Source organism: Phaseolus vulgaris, chromosome 10, assembly GCF_051622355.1.
Source record: "Phaseolus vulgaris cultivar YP4 chromosome 10, ASM5162235v1, whole genome shotgun sequence".
Taxonomy (NCBI): domain Eukaryota; kingdom Viridiplantae; phylum Streptophyta; class Magnoliopsida; order Fabales; family Fabaceae; genus Phaseolus; species Phaseolus vulgaris.
In genome coordinates this window covers 12,291,434-12,315,957 of record NC_143507.1, presented here as the reverse complement: position 1 = coordinate 12,315,957, position 24,524 = coordinate 12,291,434, and the positions used below count along the sequence as shown (strand labels likewise).

Below are 24,524 nucleotides of genomic sequence, written 5' to 3'. Positions count from 1 at the left end.
GGGTGTGTAGATTTGATGGGTTTGATTTGAAGTGTTTGGTAAGATAGGATCTTGAGTATATAAACTCTATATTGCATCTTAGCAGAGCCAATCATTTTCAAGGAGTTTTTGTTCTGAATGTGATAACCATTAGAGTCAAAGGTAAGAACACAAGATAGTTTATCAATCAATTTTACTACTAGATAAGTTAAGGATGAACAAATGTGATCAATAGCACCACTATCAATAATCCAAGAAATGAAGGAATAAATAAAGTTATTACCAGTTTGTGTTGTCATGTTGAAAGGAATAATAGAGACTTGATTAGAAACATTGTCACTAGATTTGGCCTGTTGTAAAAGAGCTAACAATGTTTGATACTGCTCAAGAGTAAAACCAATTTTTTGAGACTCCACTTCTGACTTTGAACCTTCATGATTCTGCTCATTATTATTAAAATTTGTATTCTGAAAAACTACATCAGTATGACCATGATCATGGTTCTGATTTTTAAACTTGAAATGAGGTGGGAAGTCATGCTTTTTATAGCATGTATCAATGGTATACCCTGTCTTTCCATAATGACTGCAAATTTTGGAAGTATATCCTCTTTCATAGCTTCCTATTCCGTATACACCACCTCTTCCATAAGTCGTAGCATTGTTTTTATAACCTCCTTTACTAGTAGCAATCATTGCCTTGGTTTGATCACCAAAAATTTGCCTCTTTTGTTGTGTAACGAGAGAGCAAACTCTATTCAAAGATGGATTATCTGATGAACTAACATGGTAAGGTGAACAAAGATCTTGTGAGAGATCAACAACTTTACCCATGGAAAAATGTAGCAACCAGAGCAAAAGAGAACATAGATGAATAAAAGAGAACAAAGATGAACAAAAGAGTAAAAGGAAAGAAAATGATATGAGAATGAATATCTCTTCTATTATTTCATGAAATCAAAACAAATGTTCTGAATATATGCAAGTAGTACACTCATTTTAGGTCTAGCTAAAGAGAGAAAGAATCAATCAATAAATTCTAGAATCATAGTAGACAAAGACAAAATAAAGATTATTCACCTATATAAAGAGGAACAACTAAGAATTAGAAAAGAAACAATTAATATCAACATCCTTCTATAACTCTTTTGTATCCATATTCTTTAATATACATCATTCGTAATTTTATTTTATATACAATAATAAAGTTTTTTTTTATTTCAATTGGTGTTTGTACCGATCAGGTCATCGGGTATGATGATATGTCTAGCACGTGACTATGTGGGGCGTGCTCAGCAGAACACGTGGACAAGAGAAAGATGAATAGTTCAGAAGTGAGCATAGTCGCCGACTCGTGGAACTGGCGTTCTATAGTGAACATGGTCGGTTGACGCCGAATTTGTGTGTGATCGACGTAGTAGGTAATGGAAGATCAGGTGGTCTGACATCGCCACAAGGAGCACTTCGCCGAATCTCCCAGTAAGCTTAGTTGAAGCTGCTGGAGGCTCAAAAGAGTAAGTTCAAGCGTATAAGTTCAGTAAGATGATTGTTGCGCCAACATAGGACGTGAAGGTCGTGTGGGTTGAGGGGAACAACTTGCCCATCAGCGACAGGATTCCCAGAGTGGACATTCGTTGGTGGCAAGGTTTCCTCAGCTAGAACATGCATGGCGTAGCAATAAGGAAGGTGCCACTTGCAACAAGCGATATCACAAAGATGGTGCACTTTGCTGCATCCGATACTCGCCTCGTCAGGTGGTGTTCCAGAGCATATTGCGTGCTAGATTACTCCTTGAGTAGGAGACTTAGCTGCGCGACTGGTTATTACACAGTAATAACGCTCAAGTTACCCCAACCCAGATGACGACACGTGTAGGGTTAGATGCTACCCGTTACCCAAACCCGGATGATGACACGTGTAGGGTTGGATGCAATATGGAAATGACGCTCGAGTTATCCTAGCTCAGATGATGACACGTGTAGGGCTGGGTGCTATCTGCTACCCCAGCCCAAATGGTGACACGTGCAGGATTGGATGCGAGCCACGCATCCAAAGCGTAACTGCCTGGAGAGAGAAAAAACCTAGCTATAAAGGTAAACTTAACAGAATTTGCAGAGGTACGTTTTCATTACGGCTCATTGTTTTGGGTTGAGTGCACTTTAGTACGGTTCTACAGAGTATAGTTTTCTCTCAGTTTTTGGGTGTTCTTGTCACTGACTTGAGCGTCGGAGCGCCACCGGCCGCAGAGGCGCCACCTTATGTTTTTCAGGTTCTCAGAGAGGCTATCTGTGGTGTGGACTTGAAGGGCACGTGGTGTCAAGCTGGTGAAGAAGATCGTGACGAGACAACGCTCTTGCGCTAGGTCAACCAACAGGAAAAGTGTTTAAGCTATGTCACATATATTCAATTTTTAAAGTAATTTTATTTAATATCCAAGTCTAGATTTATTTACTTTTTAGATTGGGAAAGCTGTGATTAATCTTCGCAGAAAAATATTATAAACTAGTAGCAAATTGTGTTAATGGACAAATGAAGTATTACAATATTAAAATGCATCTATTTCTGATTTGTAGGATCTTTTATGAATTTTTATTTTTTTATAGATTGATAAAAATATTTAGTTGTATTATTTGTTGATGAAATAAGATGTAGAGCACTCATATGTAAAGGTTATCTAAAGTTGGTTTGATTAACAAATATATTGTATATAGTCTAACTTTTAGGTTTGAGCTTTAATAACATTTTTTTGTAAAATGATTAAAACGCAGAAGAGTTAAAACACCCCAAATAGTTTATTTTATTTTTTAATTTTTTATTATCGATAAAAAAAATATCATTCATACATTGTATTTAAAATTTAAAAATTTATCTGTACCTTATAAATATGTTTTTTTTCTTTTAGTTTATGTTCTTTCTGTATTTTTTTTATATTGTTAATCGCTTTATTGCAAGAATAATATGACATTAATTAATCACATGACATTATTACTCACATAACACTGTTTTTTAACATTACCCTTTACTTTATTATTGATGTAACATATACCATGCTATCATGACAGCATCATTGACGGATGTAGTGCACATTTCAAACACATTAGTCTATTTGAAATATGTTGACAATGTTTAGAACATTTAAAGGAGATTTTTAAAAAGAATTATAAATAAAAAAATAAAAATATTAAGAGTATGCATAGATGAATTTTTCCACAATTATTTCTAAGCGAAAAGAAAATGATTTTTTTTTAAATATTTCATAAATTAAAATTAGGTTATACATAAATTAATTTGTAGATATTCTTTTATACAATTTCTCTAAAAATATTATTTCAATTTGTGCATAAATTAATTTTAATTTTTTTTAACAATTTTAATAAAGAATTTTATTTAATGAAATCGTATTTAGACCACAAAAGTATATTAAAAAGGAATTAAAACAACTGATGGTAGTGGTGGTGGTTTTCAGAAAGGAATAAATCCAAAATAAGGAAAAAAATGAAAAGAAAAAATAAATATAGAATAGTGAGAAACTTAGGCTCCGATTGTTTCTGGGAGAAGAAAAGAACTGATTTAATGTTGGTGGGTAAAACACGAAAAACGAGATATTAAATAATATAAAACACAAAAAACGAAAAAAGATTTCCTATTAAAATTTTCTTTGCGTGGAAGGAGAGAATTGTAACGAAAGTTGCTTTATAGTTTAGGTTAGTTTTTTTTTTAATTTTAAACTAAAATTATTATTATTTTTATTTAAAATAAGATTATAATTTAAATATAAAAATATAATTAAAACTGTAAAAAAATATTTTTTTATAAAATAACATAATTAATTATTTATAAGAATAAATATAAATAATAATAATAAATATATATATTTTTAAATAAAAAATTATATAATAATTATATTAATTATAAAAGATAAAGTTAAAATAATAAATTTATTTAATTTATAAATAAATCAATCCAATTAATTTTAATAATTTTTAAATATAAAAATAAATTTGTAAATTTACATTCTTATCAACTAAAAAAAATATAATTTTAATTACACCCATCACATCACTCACAAACTTTCATAAACTTTTCTCACACTTTCCACTCTATTTACCTTAATCCAAACACCCCAACTTTCTTTACACTTTCCCTTCAAATCATCTCAAATCCACTCTCTCCTTTCCACTTCCTCATCCAAAGAAAGCCTTATTGTGATACCCACTGGGCAACCTCCAAAAAAGTGAGATGAAAATGAAGGTGAGTCGAATTTTGAGTATTAATCATATGAAGATGTGATGGGAGGAGGGATATTGGCCCGCCGAAAGCGACCAGGCGCCGATGGCCAGTCTCCGTCTGATTGGATTTCAACGGTCAAACAGTGTCAATAATGTAACAGCCTGTCATATATACACATACATCACACGTATAAATGGCAAATGACAACCCTATCACAATTCACAATCTCTTTCTCTCACATCACTCCTACTGCACGCTTGCTTCCAAACATTCAATCAAAACCTATATCACTTCGTCTATCATCTACTTTTAACAACCAAAAAATATAACTTTCTTCTTTGCTTTTCTACTGATTTTAATCTTCAAGGGGTATCTATTTTTTAACTTTATCTACCATAATTTAACAATCATATGGCTAAATACAGATTGTGTAGTTGTAGGTAAGGTAACAACCTATCTTAATATTTTTATGCTTAATATTGGATAGTAATAAATAAGATTTTTTTGACATATTTTAAAAGTTTTATCTTAATATTGAAGAATTATACACTGATATATATATAAAAGATTTTGACCTATTTGACAGTTATATCACTTTAATTAAGACCTGAGGGTTCTGTAATAATAAGTAAAATTTTGATCTATTTTAAATATTTTAGTGTTTAATATTAAATAAGAAAGTTCACGACTTATAATTTGAGTATTCAGTCTGTCCTTCTTTTTGTCAAATGTTCATTTTAATCTAATATTAGTCAATTTTTCATTTTTTTATTATCATTTTTTGTATAAGACATTGTTTGTAGTGATTTGTATTAAAATGGTTTAAATGTCAGAAAGTATTATCGAGATTCACATGTTAAATGAATTTAACTATGGTATCTTACTTTTATGGATCAGTTATGGATGACTGATCTCCTAAGTTTGGGAAGGTACACAATCCTCCAGCCTCAAGCCGAGTAGGTGAAGAGGTTTATCCAGCAAAAAAAAACTTAGAAATAAATTATCTTAAGAAGCGGACTTTAAGCAAATGTCACCTATTAAAGTCGGCCTTTCATTATACCTACTGATAAGGTTGGTCTTTATAGATGTCGTCTAATAAGGTCGATCTTTGTAGATGTTGCCTGATAAGGTTGGTCTTTGTACATACCACCTGATAAGATCAATCTTGTAGATGTCATATGATAAGGTTGATCTCTGTAGATGCCACTTGATAAGGTCAGTTTTTGTAGATGTCGCCTGATAAGGTTGGTCTTCTGTTTATGCCGCTTGATAAGATCGGTCTTTTGTGTATGTTGTCGGATAAGTTTTGTGTATTCCACCTAATAAGGTCGGTCTTTTGTGTATGTTGCTAGATAGGGTCGATCTTTTGTTTATGTTGCTTGATAAGGTTGATCTTTTGTTTATGTTGTCCGATAAGGTTGATTTTTGTTTATACTGCCTTATAAGGTCAGAATTTTGTTTATGTTGTGTGATAAGGTCAATCTTTGTAGAAGTGATGTGAGTTGATTTTAGGATTGTTCATTTGTATGGTGACACTTTACTTAGATTTAGATTTTAGACAATTATAGGTGATAACCTAAGGAAAATTCCCACTGGATTAACTTAACCAAGTGGCTAAGTAGATGTGAAGGTTCATTTCCATAAAGCAAAGAGAAAAACACAATTAAATGGTGATGATGACGACAAGAACAAGGTGTGGAATCATAAAAGGAAACAAGAACAAGAATGACAAAACCGAATAGACATAAGCATGAATAAGAATGAATTAATGGAAGAGATGATGAAAGAAGAACTTAAGAATGGTGAAGCTAGGATGAGACACGCCACTTGATGGGATGGAATCACCAAGATGAGTGCATGGAGGCCGCCACTTGAGAGCTCATTACTCACAAGATAAGACCAATTTAGGTGGAGATTCACTCACTCACAAATCACACAAAAATTGTGCATAATTTCTTTACTCTAATTTCAACTTGTGAATACATGAAGTAAGTCTCCCTATTTATAGATTTACGAGCCTTGGAAAAGAAGAAAAGAGGGCAAAATGGGGAGAACCAAAAGTGGTGCGGCTAGGTGTTTGACTTTGGTTAAAACCACACCCTTCCAACTATTCTAGAAGGTAGGGTTTCCTTCCTACCTTAATGGACATCTCATAGGCCCATTCTTATGTCTTCACCTCCTAATTATGCTATAACAACCTACTCTACGAAAAATTACAATAAAGAGACCAATTGATGCTCAACACTCAGAGTTTGTGCTCTGTTCCTAGTAATCCTGTGAGGTATGGGTGTTGAGGTCATGGATTGGGCTTGGTCTTCAGCATGGGTTGGCGCCCTTTCTCCTTGGGTCTCATCATGCTCCTTGGGTGAGAGGGAATTAGTCCACGAATTTGGAAGACCTACAGAGAAGGGAGTTAGATCAGTGATATTAAAAGAATGACTACCTAAATATGTATAAGGCAGATCCAACTCATAGGCATTTTCATTAATCCTCTTGATCACTTGAAAAGGACCATCACCGCGTGGCATAAGTTTGGACTTCCTATGAGTAGGGAATCTATCCTTCCTCAAGTGTAGCCAAACCCAATTCCCAGGTTCAAATATCAATGCCTTGTGCCCTTTGTTGGCATGCTCAGCATACTTACCTACCTTCCTTTCAATTTGCTGCTTGATGTGGTGGTGCAAGTCTTTAACAAAAGAAGCTTTCTCAAAACCATCTTTGCACAACACCTCATCAAGTACAGGAATAGGAATAAGGTCAAGAGGTGTAAGGGGATTGAACCCACAGACAACCTCAAAAGAGGTGTGGGCAGTAGTAGAATTTACTACTTTATTATAAGGAAACTCAATATGAGGTAGTACACTCTCCCACACCTTTGGGTTCCCGTAAATAAGGCACCTTAACATTTGACCCAAAGTTCTATTAACCACTTTTGTTTGACCATCAGTTTGGGGATGACAAGTAGTAAAAAACAAGAGTTTAGTTCCAAGTTTTCCCCACAAGGTCCTCCAAAAGTGACTTAAGAACTTTGAATCTCTGTCGGATACAATACTTCTAGGAAGCCCATGAAAACGAACAAATTCCTTGAAGAAGAGATTTGCAACAAAACAAGCATCATCTACATTGTGGCATGGAATAAAGTGAGCCATTTTAGAAAAGCGATCCAATACCACAAAGATAGAATCCATACCCTTGGATGTCTTGGGAAGACCTAAGATGAAATCCATGGAAATGTCTACCCAAGGCATAGTAGGGATGGGAATAGGGGTATATAAACCATAAGGTTGCACTTTAGATTTAGCCTTCCTACATGCTATGCATTTGTCACAGAAGCTATGTATGGACTTGTACATGAGTGGCCAAAAGAAATGCTCATGCAATGTATCTAAAGTTTTAGCTATCCCAAAGTGTCCCATAAGAACTCCCTCATGTGCCTCTCTAACAAGAGATTGTCGTAAAGACCCTTGGGGAACAGAAAGTCTTTTTCCTTTAAAAAGAAAGCTATCATGGATGAAAAAGTCTTTGTGTCCTCCTCTTGAGCACTCTTGATAGATGAGAGAGAAATCAAGGTCATCTTTATAGATTTCCTTTATGTGATCAAATCCTAAGAATTGAACATCCAAAACATTTAGCAATGTATATCTTCTTGAAAGAGCATTCACAACCACATTTATTTTACCTTGCTTATGTTTGATCATATAAGGAAATTGCTCAAGGAACTCCACCCACTTAGCATGTCTCTTGTTAAGCTTGCTTTGGCCTTTCAAATATTTAAGGAATTCATGATCACTATGTTTCACAAACTCCTTTAGAAAAAGGTAATGTTGCCAATTTTGCAAGGCTCTAACAAGAGCATAAAGTTCCTTATCATAGGTGAAGTAGTTGAGATGACTCCCCTTGAGTTTCTCACTAAAATAAGTTATGGGGTGGCCCTCTTGAAGGAGGATATCCCCAATGCCTATGTTAGAGGCATCACATTCTATTTCAAATGTCTTGGTAAAGTTAGGAAAGGCTAAAATGGGGGCCTTTGTCAATTTTTCTTTCAAACTTTCAAAAGCTTCAATTTGGTCTTGTCCCCATTTAAAAACCACATCCTTCTTTACTATGACATTTAAAGGTGAGGCAATGGTACTAAAGCTTTGCACAAACCGCCTATAAAAACTAGCAAGTCCATGAAAACTTCGTACCTCACTAACATTGGTGGGTGTTGGCTAATGTTGAATTGCTGCAACCTTTTCTTTATCTACATGCACCCCTTTAGAACTCACAACAAACCCTAGGAAGTCTATATGATCTAGTGCAAACATACACTTAGCATGATTAGCATACAAACTCTCCTTCCTAAGGGTTTCTAACACTTTCCTAACAAGCATCTCATGATCCTCTAAAGACAAACTATAGATAAGAATGTCATCAAAATAAACCACTACAAACTTGCCAATGAAAGGCCTTAGGACATGGTGCATGAGCCACATGAAGGTACTAGAAGCATTAGTCAACCAAAAGGCATGACTAACACTCATATAAACCAAATTTTGTCTTAAAGGCGGTTTTCCATACATCCCCCGGTTTAATCCGAATTTGGTTATAAATGTTAGAATATATGGCCTTAAACGAGAGGGGGGTGAATTGTTTAAGAGAGATTTTTTAAATCTCTTTAAAGTTTAACAAAATTCTTTGTATGAATCCAAAACAGAAATCAGGTTAGCCAAGAACAAGAGCAATAAAACAGCAGAAAAACAATTGGTTGTTTCTGCGAAACAATCGGTTGTTTATACCAGTAAAAGTAAAAACAGAGTTTAAATGAGTTTAAGGGTAAGAGAAAGATACACTAACAGTTTATATTGCTTCACTCTTAAACCAAAAGCTACATCCAGTCCCTAGAAAACCACTGGGTAATCCACTAAGTAATCAACCTGTTATGCCTGTTAAATTCTAAACCAACATTCCATTCAATTGATAAATTTATGAATCTACAATTTACATTACCATTTCCTGCTCAAAATTATACAAGCACTTTCATTAAATCATTGAACTAGTATATCAATCTACACACATATATGATTTCTAAATCAAAATTACTTAATATCAAACAACCAATTCTCATCAAACATTTCATTAACTCATATGCATTCTACAACATCTACTATATCTACCATTTCACAGTTCAATTCACTCAATTTCCAATCGATTTAAAACAAGAAATCCTGCAAACTAAAGATTTGGAACTGGTGACCACGTCACCCCACATTCAAATCTTCTACCCTAGGGTTCTATTGGAAATTTAAACTAACTTTCCTTACCTTTACTTGAGTAGATGCTCACTAAGAGCCTCAAGCCTACCAAAAGCTTCAAAAGTAGCTTAACCTGCACCATAGAGTCCTGATTAAAAATCTAACTATACCACTAGGAATCTGAGGTAACAAAGACTAATCCTAAAGCAAAAAGGGTCACATGCATAACTTAGATCGAGATAGATCTACAAGTTCAAAATTTAACTCAAAGAGAAGAGTAAAAATTGAACTTACTCTATCAAAGATTTTGATCGGCCAGTTTTGTAGTCCTCGCTGCCAAGAGTCTAATGGTGGACTCTGATCATCAAACTGATGAGTGAGGAGGTTAGAGTCTTAGTGTGAGTTTGGATTGGGGAGTGGATGTTTGAGGATTTGAAGGAGTGGATGTGTGAGGATGTGAGAAGAAAGTGTGAAGAAAGTGAGGTTGTTTGGATTGGGGTATGTTAGAGTGGATGTGTGAGGAAAGTTTATGGGAGTTTGTGAGTGATATGATGGTTGTGAGGGATTTTTTTTTTTTAAATTGTTAAAAGTTACTTTACAAATTTATCATTGCCTATTAAAAAATTTTAATAATGAAATGAGTTATTTTTGTTTAAAAATAAACAACTTTCACATATTTGGTAGATTTAAAAATTAAAATAAAAAAATAAATATATATTAAATATAAATAGATATAATTTAAAAATTATTATTAGAAAAAAAAGTATTCAACAAATTAAATAAAAACAAAACATCAAATAATTTCTTAAAATATTAAACATGCATTATAAAATTAGAAAATAAATCAAATCTTATATAAATAAAAGATAATATTTTTTATTATTAAAAACCCTATAGTAATGAAAAAAATACTAAAAAAAATATAACATAATCAACAATAGAAAATAATTTTATAAAAAATTATTATCAAATAAATTACTAACTAATAAACATAATAATTATAAAAAAATTAATATAAACACAACAACAAATTAAATAAAAAAAACTTCAAATAATTTCTTAAAATATTAAATATATACTATAAAATTAGAAAATAAATCACATCTTATATAAATACTATTTTTTAATATTAAAACACTTGCAGATGAATGAGGGTAAATTCGAAAATAGCACATGCTGATGTGGTTTTCCCTCTACATCTCTTCATTTTATGGGGAGATGATATTTATTCTTCACATGTATATCTTCTCCCCCTCTTCCCTGCAAAACCCTGGATCCAAATCATTGACATCCTCTCACTTCTTTCCTTGTGAACAGTACATCCATAAAAGCAAACAGAGCCTTAAAGAGAAGGGAGAGGAAAGAAAAAAGAAACTTATAGCGAAATAATGGTTCTTTTAAAATGAAACATGAATACTGAATTTTTTATTTATATATTATTTTCATTTTAATAATAAAATATTCAGAAATCATTTAAAATATACCACTTATAATCTAAATTAATTTTCTAAATCTTACAGTTTTTTTTTGTCATGTTTATTTATTTAAGCTCGATTCCAACCCCAAAAGTTAGAATCAATATCTCGGATATTCAGTCGAAAAAGGCAAAAGGTTGAAGTATGAGTTCCAAGAATTTAAAAGTTAGGATGGATACATAATGGGATCGAGAAAAGACATGGTTTTGGGTTCAAAATGGACAAAAAGGAACTAATTTAACTTCTACCAATCATATTAACACGTTTCTTTTCATTTGGATCCTGGATTAGTCGAATATGCAGTCCTTAATTCGTGGAATATTAATGGGTTAATCTATCCCTTCTGTTTTTTCATATCTTGGGTTTTTTATGTCTTTAACTTTTAAATTTAATGAATGATTGAGTATTGGAAAAACTTTACATATAATTCATATTGTGAATAAAATTAAAATTGAAATTTTACTTAATAAAAAGATTGCATAAAAAAAATAACACAATTCTGATATGATATTTAAACTATTAACTTAAAGTTGTTCCTCGTTAGTAAAATCACAGGTTAAATAATATCTACCTTTAAGAATTAATCATCCATTTTAAATATTGTCGGTTTTAAATTTTTTATGATTTTGTGTTAAAAATATTTGTTGAATTAAAAAATATATTTATAAACTATTATTAGTAAACTTGTTTCTCAAACTTATTATCGATAAGTTTGGCATACATTGAAGAAAAACTTATTAAACACATTAATTTATTTTAAACAATTCTCTTATTTACTAACCCAAGAGTTTATTCCGCATTCAAATCTTATAGATCCTTTTTGTTAATTTTGTTCCCAGTGACTATAATATCATAATTAAGTAGGTCGAGTTAAAAACCACTCAATTCAATCTAATTTATTTTAGTAGAGAACTTTTTTTATAACCTAACTCGACCTACAATAAGTTGATGAATATGTATTTCAGTTAAATATGTAATTTTTTCAACTTATTTCACATACATAGGTAGTATAATCGAAACACAGTCTCAACCAGCTATTTACAATACTATAATAAAGATGTACAACAATTTTTAACAAGTACTAATTCACACTTAAAATGATAGATAAAAATTAAAATGTTAACTTATATAATTAAAGAAACAAATAAATTAAACATTTAAACTATTGAATAATATTCTAGTATTAAAAAAATTAAAACTTATACTAATAAAAATTTTAATAAAAAATTGTTATTAATAGATTATTGATCAATCAATTTTGAACTCGTTTAATCTATTTATAAAGTCAGATTCAATTTTACCTTCTAAATAATCAGTTTGAAAACCGTGATAACTCGAATTAACTTATAAATTTGAATTAAACTTGGTACTATATTAGCCATATAAAAGAGAAAGCCAAGTTTATTTGTCTTTTGATTAAACTTGGGATACTTTCCTAAGAAAATTGGCGGTGCTGACAAAAGAATAGAAGAATCCTACAAATAAAATTCCAAAAGCATCAATTTAACATAGTACTTTTAGATTATTCCTAGAATATTCAAAGGTTTTCACAAAAAAAATAGCGAGGGTAAAATAGTCATTCTAGAAATACACCCTATAATTGCTTCGGCTCCATCGTACCCGTACGTCTTTAAGTCCCACATCGGTATCTCCACATAATAACGTTACAGCTTAATGCATATTAATTAATTGTTGTTAAATGTAAAATTTCTTCTGACTGAATTTGACACTTCACACGTGCAGCATTAAGTGCAATTTCCACGCACAAAATCCTCATCATCCAATTCAACACTCCATAAAGTAATCAATCTCCACCGTCGCATTTTAATTTTTATTTTTCAAACATTTTTATGTATTTCACCGTTTGTTACTTTTCCTTCAAAACAAAATATATTTATCAATATGATTTATTGAAAAATTCCAATATAATTTTTAAAAATAATTGGACTGAACAATTTTTATGCTTACAAAATTATTTAGACTTTATTATTTTTCATATATAAAAATACGAACATACATACGCGATAAGCATAAACTTCTACAAATAAAACGATAAATATTAGCAAAAATATTATACATAATTAAAATTTATAGAATTTTATTTAGAGCTACTACTCAAGTAGCCTTTAAAAGAAACAAAAATAAGATTAAACTTTCGTTTAGTTGCTGCTATAAACTAGCCCTTAAAAATAAGATAAAAAAATATGACTGCTTAGCAAGGAAATTAGGGTTTTAGAGAGAGAAAAAAAATCGAATTCATGTTTATAAAAAAGATGGAAATTTGTATCAAATAAAAAAGAAATGAAACAATTAAACTTTATCTTTATTTAGTAGTTTTTTTAAAAAATAAAATGAAAATAAAACATTTAAAATAATAAAACGAAATTAAAAAGTTTATTATAATAATAAAACTAAAAGAGCATTTAAATTTTATTTATTATGGATAACAAATTGGTAAGACGAATACTTCTCTTCTATTATTAGTAGAGGGTTAATTTGTATTATTATATAAAAAGAAATATAACTTTTTATTGTTGGTGCTAAAATTCATTGGTATCAAATGAAGAAAATGTTTGAAGTTATTTTTATAAAGGTTGAGTGATGATTTCATAAATTTATATATTTTTAATTGAGTTTTTTACTAAAATTTTAATTTCATTGATTATTTAAAATATTTTTATTTAATCATTTTCTTTTGTGGCATTAATTTGATGTTATTTTTGTCTTTTCTTATTTAATTTATCAATCAATTTGTTTATTTTTTTCAAACTCTTCAATTAGTTTTTTTTTTCTCTCTAAAAAAAGTTAACAAAAAATCAACTCGTTCATTTTTTTTTTTGGGTAATCTCCTTCTACTCCCTTCTTTTATCTTTAAAAGCAAGTTGACGAAAAGAGAAGAAATGAGTTGATGGACGAATTGTACACAAAAGGATAAAAATAATGATTATATCATCTTATTGACAATAAAATCAAAATCAAATAATAAATATTTAGTTAAAAATAAAAATTATTTTAAACAACAAATAGAATAAAAACATTATTAAAAACTCAATATTAAAAATAGTCACACTTAAACCAAAAATCAATATTATTCCATTAAACCATAATATTGGTAATAATTGAACATTTATATCCTTATGTAGGTCTAACAAAAGACTACTTATTGTTCTTGTTAGAAAGGAGTGTGGCTCTCTTAAGATGAAAAAATTGATATTCCTAGAAAGTTGAGTTTATACTTTTAAGAATTGATCGTTGAATTGTTGATAACTTTGAAGGAGAGTCTACCTGTAGGCTAAGGTATTCAAAAGACATTCAAAATAAATAATAGACACAATTCATTATCAATTATTACTATATATGTGAATGAATATCTGAGTTATATAGTTGCATATGATCTGTTTAGGTTGAATCAAATTTGAGTAGATTTTGTAGATTTTATATTATTATGTATATAAGCCCACAAGCTTGGAATTCATGAATGAGATGCAGATCGATCAATTTGATGGATGAACGAGTTTCAATGTTATGCAAGTGTTCATTAGATTATTTTGATCTCATGATATTTTATTTTGTGAGTTGGATTACTTTAAGAGGGTTGTCTATTTTCAAATGACTAGTTGGATTATGTTGATATGATGTGATGATTGTTTATTTTCAAATGACTTCGGATTACTGTGGTGATCGTTTATTTTCAAACGACTTTGTGTTATAATTTGATGTGATGAGTTTTTTTTTAACTTCTGATTATCATGATCACTTATTTTCAAATATATTGGATTAATGTGATTGTCGCTTATTTTCAAATGAATTTGTACTACTTTGATCAAATGTGATGATCATTTATTTTCAGATGACTTCGTGATCCAATGTGATGGTTATTTATTTTCAAACAACCACAAATTATGATGATTTTGCTTATTTTCAATCAACTTCATACTATGATCTGATGTAGTGACCATTTATTTTCAAACGAACTTAGATTGTGATGGTCGCTTTGACCCTAAATGATCTCAAATTGTGATGGTCATTTTATTTAATAGATGACTTTATCACTTTCATATGATGTAGTAACCGTTCATTTTCAAAAGATTAGCTTTGTATTTCTTTCATCTAATGTGATGATTGTTTATTTTCAAAACGACAGTATTGCTTTTATCTGATGTAGTGATTGTTTATTTTCAAACTATCTTGGACATATTTGGATTTTTTTCATCCGTGATGGTCATTTATTTTCAAACGACCTCGAATGACTTCAGATGTAATTTCTTTGCGATACTTAGATATGAAAAAGAAAATTTTATTTCAAGAATGTACTTGCTCGGAAAAACCCGAAAAAAATCGAGCTAAGAAATAAAAATACATAATTTCATTACAGCAATTTAAATCAACTATAGTATATCTTTAAATTGTACTATACCTTCTTGAGTGATAAAAAAACTATTTTATCTTTATTTATTTTCGGTAACAAATTGATAAGATGGCTACATATCTCTTCTATTATTAATATAACTATGTATAAGAAATATAATTTTTCATTATTGGTGTTAAAGTTCATTTGTATGAAATGAAAAGAAAATGTTTGAAGTTATTTTATATAAGTTTAATTAAGTTTTAAATATTTTATAAATTTTTATTAATTAAAAATTTAATTACATTAAGTACTCAAAATATCTTTTATTTTCACTTAATAACCTCGTCATTTGATATTTAGCGGCAACTTGATGTTAGTTCTATATTTTCTTATTCTATGTCTAATCTCGTTCAACTTACTTCTCTCTCTCGAAATAAGTTGAATAAGATTGGAAACAAAAAAAAAACGAATTAATAGATGAATTATAGAAAGAAAAAAAAAAACAGAAATAACCACTGTATGATCATATTGACCATAAAATTAAATAATAAGTATTTAGATAAAGATAAAAAAAAAATTGAAACACATTTATAAGTTACATAAAACTTATTAAGAATTTTTTTATTAAGAATTTAATAAAAATAAGTTACATAAAACTTAAAGTCTCCAATTATAAAGTGATAATAGTTAGACATTTATATCCCTGTGTAGTAGGCCTATAAATATGTGACTATCCATGAGCCACATTTCCCATGCACAAAACAGAGGAAGCCAGTTTCCAATTAACCCAGAAATGAAGCACATAGCAAGCTCCATTGAAATTTCAGAGATGGAAGCTGAGAGGAACCAGAAGGAGGAAATGCAGAACAGGGAAACAGTGGAAACACTCTACAAGGCCCTGTTGGGTGAAGGCCAAATGGACACAGTGGCAAACATGCTAGCAAGTGACCTTGAGTGGTGGTTCCATGGCCCCCCACAGTGCCAACACATGATGAGGGTGCTCACTGGGGAAACTGCCCTCAACAATGGCTTCCGGTTCGAGCCAAGGAGCCTCACCGCCATCGGCGACTGCGTGATCGCCGAAGGGTGGGAAGGAAAGGCCTACTGGGTCCACGTTTGGACAGTCAAGAATGGCACCATCACACAGTTCCGAGAGTACTTCAACACATGGCTCGTGGTCAGAGACTTGAGGTCACAAACATGGGAAAAAAGGCTTGAAAACATGACATTGTGGCAAAGCCAGCCCCGTGATCTCTATCGCCGATCCTTGCCGGGACTTGTCTTAGCCATTTAGCTATAAGAGAAAGAAATACATATTCCTGTAGCTCGGAAAATTTATTGTATGAGCTTAGATCTTCACGTGTGCATAATTCAGATCAATCTCTACTACGTGACTCATGTTGATATTGATCAGAGCTATGGAGATGTGATAGTGGCGGACTATACAATAAATTTTCCGTAAGGTGAAATTTATGTGAGGTTTGTTACTTTTGTTTAATTAGTTGAGTGAAACCTTCATGAATTTGATCAATAACAGAAAGAGTCTTGAAAAGAGTATTTTGCTGGTATAGCTCTAGGTCTTGGTTGAAGTTCAAGAATGTGAAGTTGTGAGATAGTTGGGGTATAATCTTTGTAGGGTTGTGAAAGTTGTGGACCACATTGAGTTTTCGTACATATTTGGACTGATTAATTGTTCAATAAAATGACAGTGAAGTAAAAACTGTAAGTATACGAGCCAGACACATGCATATGTAGATAGCATCCTATAAGTGGAATTACTTTGGAGCTTGAAAGACCCTTAAATTAGAAATCTATAATAAGATAATCAATACATGGATATAGATATCTACTTCAATTGGAATTGCTTTGAAACTTGGAAGACGAACTAAAAATGGAAATGAACAAAAAGTAAAACAGCAGTTTTAATTGTCAATGCAGTTGGAATACTGAGATTGGAAAGGTTTTTTTGGGGGTCAAAGTTCAGAGTGGAAGGGCATTTTTTGATGAATTTGGTAATTATATGATCATGAAAATGGTAGTTCTAGAAAGTATATAGAACTGTGAAAATAATGCTAAATACTTTTGTACCTAAACCACTTGTGAACTCCAAGTTGCATGTTCTTATCGTAATACTCGGTATGCTTCATCTTTCTCGTTTTAGATAATGATTGATTCATTTGCCTACCAAGCTATAATAATCTACCAGTTTGGACTTCGCAGTTAGTTTAGGGAATGTAGTCAAGAAAGCAGAGCTTTTTGACAAAAAGGCTTTACTTCACATTAAAAGTGGAACTATTGGATTCATTCAACAAGTTGCCTAATAAGGACCATCCCTATCAAGTTGCATCAGTGTTCACCCCACACTGAAAAGTTATCAGTTGTTGCTGTTCAAGTAATTTGCATTGACGTACACGTGATATTATATTCATTTGCACAACTGTTTAACAATTTTGTTTGAAAATTATCAAACACAAGGTAACATCATGGCAATTGATTCGGAAAATAATGTTCAAATATTGCAAAAGTACAAGTCTATTTCGAAATGCATACATGACTGCTAAAACCCTTTTATATAATTGAGGTTTTTCTTCTTTATGTTCTTTTGATGTCCTTATTATTATCTTCAATTTGAATTGTTAGGGGAATTGGCGCTTCCATAGCATTTTGCTTTCTTTCTCTTGAAAACTCGATTCTGAGAGACTTGAATAATCTTTTGACTCTTCAGACCAGATCTTGGACAAATCATGACTGCTCCAAAATGAAGTTGACACTGATGTTACTTGAGGAGCTTTATCTTCAGAAGGCAATGAATTCAGTGCAGGCTGACCACAATTTTCAGTCGGTTTTTGGCAGAAAAAGTTGTCATCAACTATGTCATAGAACTCTGTAGTTCTTACTTCCTGTGAAAGGGAACACCAGAAACACAATAGCCACTGTATGCAATCGGTCACTGCTGGATTCCGACAGCAGATTTTATTTGGTGGCAAGGCAAGTTAAATCTTTCCCTCATTTGAATCCTCCATCCAATAGCCACCATAGAGTAAACCAAACACACAAAGAAATATACCTATCAACCGCAGAACTATTCTCACAGGCTCATCATCAATATTGATGGTAGCCACGTTGAATATCCAAAAGGGAGATACACAGAGGAGGAGGAAAGTTGCAACGTGGACATACATACATGTTACCAAAACGAAGTCTCTCCATATTCCTTCCAAAGGCACAAAAACTACAAAAGAGAGCGAGACATGCCACAAAAAGATTGTCCCAAAGATCAAATAGTCCCCCTCTCCATTGAGGTGTGTACTCAGTAAGACTATGCTCATTTCTTGATGCAAATGTATTACTAATGGGAATATGGTTCTGTGATTCTTCATCAGTTTTATACTCCTTTCCTAGAGGGCTGGCAATGCAGTAAACTCCTGCAAGTGCTGGAGCAGCAATTGCAATGGAGATGCATATACAAACCCCAACAACAGGCCTTTCGGATCTATTGAAACCCCAGTTAAGGCCAGAAAGGGCATATTGAGCAAAGCAATTAACATGAAGTAACACAACTATCACCATCATATGTATCCATCCATTCACGAGGTTTGCAAGTGTCATTCTTACTGTATGTTTTTCTTAGGATTATGATGTCATTTGGCTTCCACCTACAAAGAAGTACTAGATGGTGGAACCGCTTTGGATGTTGGTATAGACACATGAGAGTAAATAGTGCATTGAGAAATTGATTGTTGACCTCTAACCATGAGTTCCTTTGTGACTGCTTAGTAAGGATTTTGTTCAGCATTCCTGTCATAACGAGAAAAAGAATTGCTCCTGAAACAGCAACACAAACTACCCATAAAAGAAGGGCCATGTTCAAAGGATTCTTAATCCATTTTTTGCAGCTTCTCCCGAGAGATGGCCAATAAATCTTCTCCGTAAAAAAAAATGAAAGCTTTTCTCAACTTTTCCCTGATGAATGAAGGCACAAAATGTGAGAATTCATATCTTCCCTCAGTCTTCTGCATAGATGGAGAAGCTAATCTAGAACTGGGTGTGAGTCTCTGCAGTTTAAAGATATTGGTAATAGACGTCAACATTCTGTGTTTCCTTATATGATGGTTTTCATCCTTCAGAAGTCCCCTTTGGGATGATGAAATTTGAAGAGCACTGTTTACATTTACCTTGAAATCATTTGTATTTCCAACTGATGCTGCATCTTGCTGCAGATCCTCTTGCAAGCTTCCTCGAATACTAGCTTGAGTAATTCAAGCCAATAAGATTATGAAATATTTCTGTTTGAAGGTCCAACTACGATTTGATTATCTGCACAGAAGTCCATGTGGCTGAACAGTGATGAATACTACATTCTAATCACTAATTAAAGGAAGAAAACTTTCAAAGCTGATTAAATGATTATTGAGAATGGAGTCTTAAATCTTGACAAATAATAGAAAATTAACATGTTAAACTATTCAGATTCTTACACTGTTCAAGTTTTAAAGAAAGAAGTAACCATCAAATGACACGTATCAATGATAATTTGGTATCCTGAACATTCAATTTTAGTTTTGCTAAGGTTTAGTATCTTTTACTAACACAAGAACCTAAAACGTTTCTTAACCAAAAGGAAACATATTCTTTAAAATCAGCCAACGATGATATTACTTGAAGCCGTCACTACAAGAAAAATTAGTTTTAGTGACAAAAGTTAATGATAAATATAATATTTGTCACTATTAATATATTATTTGTGACTATTATTTTCCATGTCACTAATAATATATTATTTGTGACTATTTTTTTTCTTGTCACTAATATTGTTTATAATAGTGACAAAACTAAAAAAAATATCACAATAGATATATTAAAAAATTAATAACACATATCATAAATAATTACTAAAAAATTATTTTTCTTAAAATAAAAATATAGTTAATAAAAGAAATTGTTCTACTTTAGGTTTGAACTCATGACTCTTTAATGAGGTAAAAAGGTAAGTTTAACATTTCCACTATACCACTTTAGAATTACTATGAAATTTGTGTCAATAATAATAGGTTATAAATTCATTCTTACGTGTATAATACAAAACCTAAACATATATAAAAAATTATAAAATTTATATTATTTTATATTTGAATTTATGATCTTCCTTTTTAGAAGTAAACATTATTTTTATTTTGTGATAATGTAATTAATAGTGATATATAAAATTGTCACTATTTGTATATTAGTTGTAAGTATATTTTAATTTGTCACTATTTGTATATTAGTTGTGAGTATATTTTAATTTGTCACTATTTGTATATTAGTTGCAACTATCTTTACTTTGTCACAATTGTTTTATTAAAAATGACAAAATATGCATGTCATAAAATAATATAAATTATTAAATTTATATTATTTTATATTTGAATTTATGATGTTTCTTTTTATAAATAAACATTATTTTTATTTTTGATAATGTAATTAATAGTGATATATATAAAATTTGTCACTATTTGTATATTAGTTGTGAGTATATTTTAATTTGTTACTATTTATATATTAGTTGCAACTATTTTTAATTTGTCATAATTGTTTTATTAAAAATAACAAAATATGCATGTCACAAATAATTATTCATTAATATAAAATATCATATGATAAATTTATTTTTCTTTAGATAAGAATATAATTAATATTTTTTTTAATGCTTATAAAGTAATAAGGATGATATAATATTAATTTTCATTATTATTATTATTATTATTATTATTATTATTATTATTATTATTATATCACTAGTACTTGTTAATTTTTTTTTCTATTTTAAAATTTGAACATCATCTTTAATTCAAGAAACAACTTTCCCTTTATTGTGTCACTTTACCATTCCAATACTTATTTTAATACATTTATCTATTTATTCATATCATAATACATTTTATTATAATATTAGTTAATAATATGTTTACTTCAAATTTAAATTTAGCATATAAAATGTTAACCAACTAACTATTCTTTCTTTCTTTTTATTTCTCTTTCTCTCTTTCTATATATTATTTATATAAGTAAATAATAGTTGTGTAGATAGATATATGAAAATAAATAGATAGATATGATTCATAAGAATAAACATAATTAATAACAAAATTTGTTTTAGAAAATGATCTAAATCAACAATTTGGATCCAACTTTTATCTAATCTCATACCTTTCAAGACTTTGTGTAAATAGTGTATAGTGAAAACTAAGTTACCTTACACCTCTGTAGTTAGTTTATTTTTAGTGTTTATTCATGGGTCTCTACTGTAATAGGTCAAATCTATCAAATTAATTGATTTCTAGTATGATTCACTAATTTATAGGGAGATATGTTGGTATACTGGTATATTTGGATAAAATCTTTAGTGAAACAATATCTTTTACTAAATCAGTGTTACCTGATTTATCGACGTCTCACTCGCATTTGGTGGAGCATAGTGATAACTTGTGACGAGCTTCCATAACTACCATTGTTGCCATTCACAATGCTTTAGATGTGTTTTGACACGATTGGTTGGTCACCGAGACCCCGAGTGACTAACTCGTCCGGTATTGACCGATACATTAACAATTTGAGTACTTATACAACTAATGTATTAAAGTGAAAATGAAAACATATAAATAGAATTCATGAAATTATAGAATAAATAATTAAAAATACATAATTCATCAATTTCTTTTCAATTTAACACTCTTTTTATTTGATTATGTTCTTCTTTTTCTTCATACTTTATAAATAATATAGACTTATACTATTTATTAAATTTTATCTCTTTTTAAAAATAAAATTTATCCTTATCTTTAATATATTTTATATTGTTAATTTGTTTAGAAAAACATGTTATAAAGTTTGTTATTAAAGTCATACTATATAATATGATTATATTTATTAATTTATTATTAACAAGATAATATGATTATATATAATTATAAAATATCATTGATTAAGTATACCTTTTTTTATTATATATAAATGCATAAATATAGAAAATAAGGAATCAATCTCTATTTGTAGGTTTTTTTGGTTATATGTTAAAATATTCAAAGATAAGTTTAGAAATGATACTTCAATCAGTTATAACTATATTAGTTATAATGTATATTGTAGACATCTGAGTTGTTTGGATTCTAAGAAAATAATATATCTCTAAATAAGAAGTTAGTATTTAGACTTATTATAAGAAAAATACAATTATTATCTTTAGGAATTGAGTTTATCAAATTATTAATGTTGTTTTACAAAAAAATATATACTAAACATTGTCATTAACATCGTAATATATAATATATAATATATAATATATAATTATTTAATTATAATTATTACTTTCTTATGGATAAAATAATATATTTAAATAAATAAATACTAAAATTTGAATATAATTATATTTAAGTTAATATATAATCAACACCTATTTTTAAATAAAATAAGATATAAAAATAAAATTTATCCTTATCTTTAATATATTTTATATTGTTAATTTGTTTAGAAAAACATCTTATAAAGTTTGTTATTAAAGTCATACTATATAATATGATTATATTTATTAATTTATTATTAATAAGATAATATGATTATATATAATTATAAAATATCATTGATTAAGTACAAATTTTTTTATTATATATAAATGCATAAATATAGAGAATAAGGAATCAATCTCTATTTGTAGGTTTTTTTTGTTATATGTTAAAATATTCAAAGATAAGTTTAGAAATTATACTTCAATAAGTTATAACTATATTAGTTATAATGTATATTGTACATATCTGAGTTGTTTGGATTCTAAGAAAATAATATATCTCTAAATAAGAAGTTAGTATTTAGATTTATTATAAGAAAAATATAATTATTCTCTTTAAGAATTAGGTTTATCAAATTATTAATGTTGTTTTACAAAAATATATACTATACATTATCATTAACATCGTAATATATAATATATAATTATTTAATTATAATTATTACTTTATTATGGATAAAATAATATATTTAAATAAATAAATACTAAAATGTGAATATAACTATATTTAAGTTAATATATAATCAACACCTATTTTAAAATAAAATAAGATAATTAAGTATTACTTTATAAAAAAATATAAAAAAGTAACCTTATTTATTAAAATAAAAATTATAAATTTATTTAAAAATATATAAATATATAAATGTTATTAAAAGTATAAGAAAAATAAATATTTATTTTAAAATTATAAAAGTTTGAATAACATTTAACATGATTTATAATGAGATAATTAAATTCCTTTTAAATTAAATTATAAAAAAGGCATGCTTTTTTAAATAAAATTGAAAAATAACTGATGTTATTTTGGGCTTTTTAGATGGATCCAGCACATATGTAACCCTAGAATTAAACTTCTTCTCAATATTACTCAAAGACTTATATTTGTGGATACCTAAAATTGAAGCAGTTATTCTTCTGATACTTGAAGCAGTTATCTTCGTGCTCTCTGAAGTTGCAGGAAGAGGATCCTATTCTCAATTCTTTTTTGTTTTCATGATTTATTGGTAAGTCCAGACTTAATTGGTTTCTTAAGACCTTTTTTTTTTTTGCTTCCCTTTGATAGAAGACACTCAAGGCACTATCGCATTTTCCTTTCTTTTCATCCTAGATTCCTCAATCTTTCACGACACCGTCACATCTTCGGGTAGAGTGAACTGCGTTTTGCAACCGCAGACGCTTTTTACGACGAAAGTGGAGGAGCATTGAGGGATTTCTTGTACGAGGGTTTTCGGAAGTGGAGGAGGATCCTGTTGGAGGAAGGAAGGTTGCGATGTTTGGGAGTTTGTTATTATTCTTTCATTCTTTGTTGCAGATAATATTTACAAGTCCAAAATTTAATTAGTGAAAGTTGTATCAATACATACAGATCAATATTGCCTCCTGTTATTTGATTTTTTAGCAATTTTTACATCTTTGTTTTATTCTTTATTATTACTATGTAAGTTGAAATTCTTTCGTTCTACAAGTGAAATGTAATGGATTCAGTTATTTGTGTTCATATGCTCTCTATGCAATTTCGTTTCTTATTTGTTATGTTTTTTTTCTCAAGTCCGCAAGAACATCATCACAAGGAAATTTTTTTATCACTGTTATCGGGTCTTCTCTTAATACTAATAATGATTCAATTGACACATTTAAAATGTTAAAATTGGGCCAAAATGATTTTATTGCTTACTTTTCAATACTTATTTCCAAAATCTTTACTTTTTT

General features: G+C 29.6%; 1 protein-coding gene, 1 long non-coding RNA gene and 1 pseudogene across 2 annotated transcripts; 2 read left to right on the top strand and 1 right to left on the bottom strand.

Annotated features, from left to right (window-relative positions):
* Window positions 1-16,025: 16,025 nt before the first annotated feature.
* On the top strand, window positions 16,026-16,994 carry LOC137819406 (Nuclear transport factor 2 (NTF2) family protein). The gene has a single exon (XM_068623242.2). The coding sequence runs from the start codon at window positions 16,062-16,064 to the stop codon at window positions 16,560-16,562; it is 501 nt and encodes a 166-aa protein (XP_068479343.1). The 5' UTR covers window positions 16,026-16,061; the 3' UTR covers window positions 16,563-16,994.
* Window positions 16,995-17,708: 714 nt separating this feature from the next.
* On the bottom strand, window positions 17,709-19,527 carry LOC137819405 (uncharacterized; annotated as a pseudogene).
* Window positions 19,528-23,689: 4,162 nt separating this feature from the next.
* Window positions 23,690-24,312, top strand: LOC150024234 (uncharacterized). Its single transcript, XR_016516449.1, has 2 exons — window positions 23,690-23,818; window positions 23,923-24,312. It is a non-coding gene; the product is annotated as an uncharacterized LOC150024234 (long non-coding RNA).
* Window positions 24,313-24,524: the final 212 nt, after the last annotated feature.

What these genes read in the sequence shown, in the direction of transcription:
- LOC137819406 (XM_068623242.2), top strand. Translation starts at nt 16,062, where the DNA reads ATGAAGCACATAGCAAGCTCCATTGAAATTTCAGAGATGGAAGCTGAG.